Genomic DNA, 8,487 nt, shown 5'->3' with positions numbered 1-8,487 from the left:
AATTCTTTATTTGCAAGTTCATTTAGCAAATTGTTATATCCATCATTCTTTACTTCTATATTGTGATATGTGCACTAAATCTTGTGAATTTTGTAGGACCTTAAATCCACAACAAAAGCTTCAGCTCCATCTAAGAAGTCACCTCAAGTTGCATTGAAGAATGGTTCATTGTCAAAGAAGAAAGAGTCCAGCAGTAGTTCAGAAAGTGATTCAAATTATGATGATCCAAGTTATTGCAATAGTGAAACTATATTGATTCATTTGGATACACTGATGCATGCATGCTATACGTGTAAATTGTTGCAATTATTGCTGAAGTGTGATTTTTTTCTTTTTTAGTAGAGGAATATGGTTCCACATTGTTATAGCCAAAGGATATAGATGATTATTGATAAGTGCTTTATGTGGCTTATGAGAACTATGTTAATATTATGTTTTGGTAGAGAAGGTAACAAATTTGAGTACAACTTATAATAGAGAGACGGTTAGATTGTGCTTATTAGCTTGCTTGCTAGATTTCTTATTGTCAACATTTTTTGTCATCTATATCATGTCAAATTTAATAGAGATAAGTTGTCAATTATTTTAGCAGCCATGGAACTTTCTCCTTTGGCATCTTGAAGTTGATGAACTTAGAGAACTTGACAATCATCCAAGTGAAAAGCCATTTGCAGGTCTGCATTGCATTCCATTTTGTGTTTTCTGCCATCCATGAATAATGTTGCTAGTCTGTTTATGCAATTATGAGACTATGCTTCTTTTGCATATTACAGAAGTACCAAATAGCCGAGAGTCCCCCAGAATCTACAATAGTAGGTAAACCTTATCATTCCATTATGCTCTTGGGTTTTTTGTTATGCAATTGGCTTACTATGTCAGAAGATGTTGCCAGAATTATGTGAAATAACAAAGAACAATAGGGACATATGGAGATAGCCATCATCGTTTTGCATTATCTAAATGACCCATTTATGGGGTGATTGGGTTTCCCTCAAGGATCCTTGAGTGAATAAAGATGAATGGGACAGCTTAGTGGTACTATATGAAAATTATCATACTACAAAAGCAAGAACATTACCTATTTATTGAAGATGCAAGATTGAAATTATCTTGTGTTAATTTTTCCGTGATTGCTATTAACTACTCATTGAAGATGCAAGATTCAATTCATAGTGGTAAATTTTTCATGATTGTTAAGTGGATGTGTATACTTTTGTCTTAATTCATGTCAACCGCATTAGTTGGTTCTGTCACGATATGTATCCATTATTGAATGCTAGCATATTTTAACAGCCTGTCCATATGATTGGGCCTAAATAAATCATGTTTTATAGCATTTTTATAACAAATAAGATTAATAAAATATAGAAATATTTGTGTTTGAAACAAATTATATCAAATTTTGATTGAAACATACAACTAAAAAGAGATAAAACAAATGCTCTTTTTATTTTAAGATCCAAATTCAAGAATAAGATATTGGGTTCAGATTGCTGGTCTGACCTCACACAATCCATTTGAACACCTTATACCTGTATCTCAAAGAAGGTAATATGATTAGTTTTCAACTAATTTTTAAGTAATTATATTAGCAATTTTGAAGAAAAAACTAGTCTTTCTATATTATTTACAAGTTTTGAATGCTTGGATAGCCCTAGTACTTAGGAGTTCAGACTATGTCTTTCTACCTTGGAAGCTCAAATAAATATCTATAATAAATTATTCAGATACATAAAGGGATTGAGTTAGAAAATGCTATATGTCATATTTGGGTTGCATCAAAATTTATCTAATTCAATGTATTTGATGAATAGGTTGATTAGCCTATGCAATTTGGTTATATTTTCTTATATACATGTACGCACATAGTAAAACTTAAAAAGTTATAAAAAAGAGCACATATTTGGTTATATTTTTTGATATACATGTACGCACGTAGTAAAACTTCAAAAGTTAGAAAAAAAAGAGCACATCATTTGTAAAGACGGGGACACAGCAGGGGCGGGGGCGGGGGCGGGGCAGGGATGTGGCGGGGGTGGGGGCGAGGGCGGGGATGAGGCGGAGGTGGGGAAGGGGACGAGGCAGGGGTGGGGAAGGGGATGGGGATTAATATTTTGAGACGGGGCGGGGGTGGATGCCTTGTCCCACGCCCCCACCCCCGCCCCGGTCCACTGCCATCCCTAGTTCAGGTGGCAAGAGGCTTTACCATCCAAATGCGCTAATGTCAGACCGCCTAAAACTTCTATAAATAAGGACAACCCCTTAGCAGGGTCTGACTCAACTGTGAACATACTGTATTTCATTGCCCACCCTATGAGAGAGTTGATCACTAGATGCCCCAAACCTTGTCATCTGAAGTTTAAATTTTGTATGCGAGAAATCTAATGAATTAGGACTCAAGTTGCAACCCTACACAAGCTTTGTTGGATCTTCAATGTATTAAATTCTAGTGTTTGTAATTGTTGACAGTTTTAAGAGTACCTTATCAAGGCTGACTGTTACAATTATGAATATGGGTTCTATATAGTACCATTGTGTGACAAGGTACACTCTTTGCCTCCCTGGTTAACGGACCTAGGGCTGCCAACGGGTCAGTTACTCGACCCATCAGGGTATATCCGAACACACCCATATAACAGTTAGTTGGTTTCGGGTTTGGTCTGGTCATGAAAATAGAATCCCAAACCTGGAACCGGATAATTTCAGAAATTCTCTTTTATTGAAAATGAATATAAAATACTCGGGTCGGGTCTGGTACCTAGCAAAAAAACAATGTCGGGTCGGGTACTCCGCAAAATTGATAACCCAAACCTGTCCCGCATATTGCTTGATGGGCCCTAAACTACTTAAAAGGAGTAAACTTGTCCAAGCTTCAACTCATCGTTGAAGGAGACTAATGATTGATTATTCATGTTTTTTCAGTTATTTTTTTCTGCAATTTCTTTTTATTTTCTATTAATTTTAACTTTCCCAGATAATTAGTTTTCTAACTAGGGTACCGATCTATGGGATTCAGGAGTGATCCTCCTGTTCACTGAATCACTTCTGTAACTCTCTTATCCTACCTAATCTAACACTCTTATGGTTCCATCATGTTCACTTGAATCTGTGACATAATCTGGAGCAGACTAAACCAACCATAGGTCCATAGCCACAGCTCTGTTTTCAGCTCAATCGAGAACCTAAAATTTACAATGAAGTGATGCACCTAAGCAGAAAACAAGTATACCAACAAAACCAACACCGTTACATAGTTCAGATTCATCTATGTAACATATATCATGGGACTAGCTTTGCACCTTGAAATTTCTTTGACCTTCATATCATATCCTCATCATTGCGGAAAATATGAACACGGAATTCTTTCTTCTCTTTGATAAGCTCAAATATGCAGACATCTCTGTCTTTCAAGCTATTGTTATCAGCAAATTTCCTCCATCCTGAGCTGAACCCACCAGCTCCACCAGATTCTGGTGCGCTGATGTATCGGACAGGATAATGCCGACCGACTGGATCAGAAAGAGTCAACATAAAGGATTTTCTGCCTAGATGTTCTTTGGAGAAGGCCAAGGGAATATTCTGTAATACAACAAGCAAAGACAGTATCAGGGTGATGTCGGACATTGGCTTGGCAAGTTTAATCAAGCATGAATGTGCTTCAGAAATAAACAATAAGCTTGTAAGCCTGGTTTAGTTGCAAAGGTGGATCACCGATCAATTTGAAGTGTGCAATTCTAGGTAAATGCTTGGATAGAAGTTGGCAAAACTTGGCCCAGCAGGAAACATTAAGTGTAGAAAAAGACAAATAGAAAAAAAAATTCAAAGCAATGGTTGATTAAGTTCAATTATAAGAAAGAAAAGATGAAAACAACTTGCATCCATCACCTCAAGACAAAGTGAAGCAAAAAAAAGACACGAGGGAGTGAGCAGTCCAGATCAACCGCAACAAGAAGCTTACCCATGTCGTGAAGATAATATGGAAAAAAGGAAACTTGAGAAGGGAAAAACCATGTTTCTCTGACAATGAAGAACTGAGAAAGCAACACCAGAGGATTAATTTAAGAAGTTCAAGATGAACCTGCTTCTAAGAATTAAGTAAAACCTATCATAACTTGAGAGAAAATTTGCAAAAGGCATTCCTGAGAAAGAATGTGTCATACTTAATTGCAAAAGAGTAAATATTTTATCACAAGTAATTAAATGAAAGTCAAGCTTGTAATCAAACCATAGTTCACAAGCCTTCTACACACTTGGAACCTATGTCACATAGGTGAGGGTGTGGATGCGGGTACGGGTGCGGATGCTGGGATGCGGCACTTTAAAAAAACTTGGGTGTGGGGGTGCAGGGAGGGTATATATATAATTTTTAACAGTTTTAAGTTAACACTATGTGTGTGTGTGTATATATATATATATATATATATATATATATATATATATATATATATAGATAGATAGATAGAGAGAGAGAGATAAAAATGGACTTGATTAGGGTTAACTAAATCTACTTTTGGATAGAAATGGACCTCTTAGTGGTTGACTTCACCTAACACAATGGAAGTTGTGTCCAAGTGTTGCACCTGCCTGGGTGCCGGTGCGACGCGGGTGCGGTGCGCTGTTAGAAGAGTCCATGTTACATAGCATGGAACCCAGTAAACTACAACAACAAGATTTTTCAGTTTGAATTGCTTTCCTCTCTTCACTTCATCACTGATGCTAACTGTTGATTCAGATGACAGCTTTTCAGCATAATTTTCCAATTTGATGTGTTATTTTTTCTAGCATATGTTTAAATTACTAGGAGGATATCTTTATAGGTACAGCTAGTATTTTGATTAAATTAAGATTCAAATGTTTGAGATGCAAACGCATAGATTCAGGATGCATCTTGCAATTATAGGATATTTAAGAGACTTGTAACTAGTTTCAAGTTAAAGGCATAAATGTTGCTATTTATTTTTAAGAATTTATTACAGGTATTTTGGGGTCTGTAATCGGAAGTGCATTTTTGTAGAACTCGAGTTCTTTGAAACCTTATGGATGCTAAGATTGACATGCAGGAAATGCTATAATATGTATTTAGTTTTGAATTATTGGGTCAAAAACTGGATAATTAGATTGGCAAAAGTCAGAAAATCTTAGTGGAAGGGCATCTGACCCACGTAACCAACAGCCAAGTTGACTATCAGGAAATATATGAAAAAGCAAAAGATGCGACACCACCTTTTTTCTAACCAAAAAGAAGAGCTCCAGCAATTCCATCAGAGCCAAACTGTGAAGGCTGATGAAGAAAATTTTGTCTAAAGTAGCACAAAGGTTCATCAAAATAACAAAGCATCCATGAAAACAATCTTGTACTTTTTAAAACAGAATCCATATATATGTAACAGAGAGAACACATGGATATATATGAACATACATGATTCCAGGATCAAGGTAAAAAACAGCTTAGTTACTTCTCCGTACATATGAAGAATTGAATGTAACAAATGTTGGATGTAGGAAGAGGAGAGGAGAGGAGAGGAGGGAATTCAAATAAAGAAAACATTGGGGAGTGTGTTTGGACTTTGATGATGTGGAATAGTCCCATATTCAAGAATCTCAAGAAAGTTGTGGGCTTTATAACCTACATGGAGATTTTACCATTTGTTCCAAAGAACAAGAGAGTGGGATGACTACCACACGTGTGCGCCCATGTGCCGGTTTGGGTTCGGGTAATTGGCGTTTTAGGGGCATATTTATTCTAAGTCCAATGATCTTTTTGTCCCGCATTATTCTTTTTTTGGATTAAATCGAGGGGAACCATTTCGTTATAGAGACACGTCTGTTCGAAATGGGTGACTCAGATGAGTCCCATTACAAGGACATGTCTATTCAGAACGGACAACTCATGTCTGTTCGGAAGGGGCATCTCATCTAGAGTCATGTCTCTTTGAACGGATCTCTTCTACGTCCTTTCAATTTCTATAAAACGTGGTTAGAGGGGTTCAACCAGAAGTAAAATGAGTTATACAACAATAGTTCCTAGAGGTTGTTTTCGAAGAGCGACCGACTATCGGAGTGCACCGATATCGATCGCTGAAGTTATTGTATCCTGAGAGAAGGACGTCGAACCCTATTTGCATCATATGTGAGGGTGAATCTTCTCTAAGGGGAGTAGTTTCATACGCCTTAGCCTGATACATAATACTAACATGTTACTGTTGTTTATATTATGTTCTCTGTATCTGTTTGGTCATTTGCTTTTGTCTGGATTTTGGTATAATGTGGAAATCAACATGTTTGCTCCATGTTTATGTTTCGATCGACTATTAATCATGATTATCGTGTTGATACCCATTCTGAATTCTATCATGATGTTGATTGTGAAACTATTTGATCTGAAATTTGATCCAACAACAAATGCAGGAAATAAACTTGATTGACTTCAAATACACTACATGAAACACAATATTTTACAAAGCACTCAAAAGGATCGTGCCAAAATCAATATAGTAATTCCCTTTATACAGAACCAAAGGAAGAGAATCTAATAAAAAAGGAAGACCTACCCACAAAGCAGAATTCGGTTAAAAAAGATTTCTTGAATTAGATAATCAGAACAGGGGAAAGAAAAGCAAGATAGGAACATCTGGTACTTTCAGCTTCGTGATTGTTCTCCCGGCTGAACACAATACGTAATCAAATGAAATTTATCCATGTTCATTAATCTGAAAAAAAATCATTCTCTAAATATATTCTCCATTATAACTATAGCACACAACAAATCTAAAGCAGACCAGCAATATGTTTATCACCTAACAAGGTGAAATAACCAACATTTCTTAATCACCCTGACTACAAATGCAGCAAAATAATTTAAAAAATAAAAATAAAAGCAAGCATGCATTAGTTTCCAACAGAACTGATCCATCTGACAATGATGACACTAAATCTTACCAAATAATAAGAACGACTCAGAACGCTCCCTCTAAAGCACCTTTTGAAATATGGATTTTTCGTCTTAAAAGAGCCAGCTGCATCCCATGCTTCTGACTCAGGCTGCTCAATCACCCTGCCTTTTCTAGATTTAAAAGAGCAAACTCCAGGTGATCCTCTTGATGGGGACACATTACTCCTTCCAACCTTTCCACGTATCTCACCAACGGATAAAAATCTTTTCTCACAGGCACTTGCATCAAATATCCGCACAGTAAAATGCAGCTCTCCATCATACTTGAAAACCAAAAAGTCCCCAGTCTGTAAGCTGTTGTCATCGACGAATTTACTCCACCCATTTTGAAATACAAGGCCGTTAGCCACGTTTTTCAACTGAACTTCCCAAAGCTTGCCTGCAGAGCTTCTCAAGATGGCATTCCCCGATTTTTCGATTTCGATGTGCTTGACGAAAGCAGGCGGAACCCGCTGCATAATGTCACTCAGAAGCCTTAACCATTGCACTATCAAACATCATATATACTTGTTCTCTCTCTAAAAAAAAAACATCATACTTATCCATAAAACAAATAAGAACACGATCAGTTGTTTCCTGCAAAGGAATTGCATTTCCCAAGCAGGGTGGTGGCAAACCAAAACCACAGAGAGAGAGAGAGAGAGAGAGAGAGAGAGAGAGAGAGGTGGTGGCAAACCAATCTGCAGGAGAAGTCGTCGAACAAAACTTTGAAGAAGTGCGGCTTCTTCCTCTCACAGTTAGCGCATCTGCTCCTCATTTTCGGGATCTTGAATTCTCTGAGAGTCTTCTGCTTAGCAGGAAGATGGTTGGTAGAAACGTTTTCTATTTGCTTTTGCCTGCCTTTTTTTCTTTATCAGAGTTCAGACAGAGACTTAAATTCCCCATGCTCTATTATATAAAAAGGAAAAAAAAAAGATGAGGTTATCAAACAACACATTTAATGGTTTCCCAGATGCATCAATTTATAGGAGAATATGGGATATTGTATGTGCAGGCTTACCTTACTTTCCTAGATAAGTGATGGACCAAAACGACCCCTTGATGTTTAATAAAAGTGTGTAACTTTAGTTAAATTTGGTGCCTTAGAAAAGTACTATAGACTAGTACTATAAAAGCATGCTTATTTGTGTGAACCAGAGTAATTGGTAGCAGTACGCTGCCAAAACAGTTACCAGGCAACTGCCTCTTAGTACCATGGACAAGGAATGCGCCTGCAAAAAGCTCCTCTATGTACCCACAGTACCACAATGCTAAATCCGTTTCCATAACTGCCGGATTTCAGAATCATAACGGTTCTGGTGCTGCATTGGTGCGGCCCCACCGCAAGATGCGAACATGGGAGTGGCTTTTCCCGCAGAAACTCGTTTTTTTCCCACAGGAATCACTTTTTTTTCATTGGGAAAAGCTGGGGGAAGTGGCCCCTTCCTTTGTTAATATTATGCACAGCCAAAAAAAAGGCTTCACGCAAACCTTCTTCTGCGGGACACAAACGCACCTAAAGGGAGCTTTTGTTTCCCACGTTTTGTGGTAAAACA

General features: G+C 37.4%; 1 protein-coding gene across 1 annotated transcript; it reads right to left on the bottom strand.

Moving 5' to 3' along the window:
* Positions 1–3,318: 3,318 nt before the first annotated feature.
* On the bottom strand, positions 3,319–8,218 carry LOC149832004 (B3 domain-containing protein Os01g0723500-like). Its single transcript, XM_090013134.1, has 4 exons — positions 8,108–8,218; positions 6,980–7,404; positions 3,959–4,031; positions 3,319–3,579 (listed from the first exon to the last, which is right to left on the bottom strand). The coding sequence occupies exons 1-4, from the start codon at positions 8,216–8,218 to the stop codon at positions 3,319–3,321; spliced, it is 870 nt and encodes a 289-aa protein (XP_089869260.1).
* Between the last annotated feature and the right edge of the window lie 269 nt (positions 8,219–8,487).

The sequence above is a fragment of the Nuphar pumila genome, chromosome 7, assembly GCF_984573655.1.
Source record: "Nuphar pumila chromosome 7, dmNupPumi1.hap1.1, whole genome shotgun sequence".
NCBI lineage: Eukaryota > Viridiplantae > Streptophyta > Magnoliopsida > Nymphaeales > Nymphaeaceae > Nuphar > Nuphar pumila.
This window is presented reverse-complemented; position numbering and strand designations above follow the sequence as displayed.

Excerpts from the sequence above, each read along its gene's own strand:
- LOC149832004 (XM_090013134.1), bottom strand. The coding sequence starts at position 8,218 with ATGGAAACGGATTTAGCATTGTGGTACTGTGGGTACATAGAGGAGCTT. Across the intron at positions 4,032-6,979 it reads AAAAATCCATATTTCAAAAG|TTCTTCATTGTCAGAGAAAC; the intron begins GTGCTTTAGAGG and ends TTGCTTTCTCAG. Across the intron at positions 3,580-3,958 it reads ATATTATCTTCACGACATGG|AATATTCCCTTGGCCTTCTC; the intron begins GTAAGCTTCTTG and ends GTTGTATTACAG.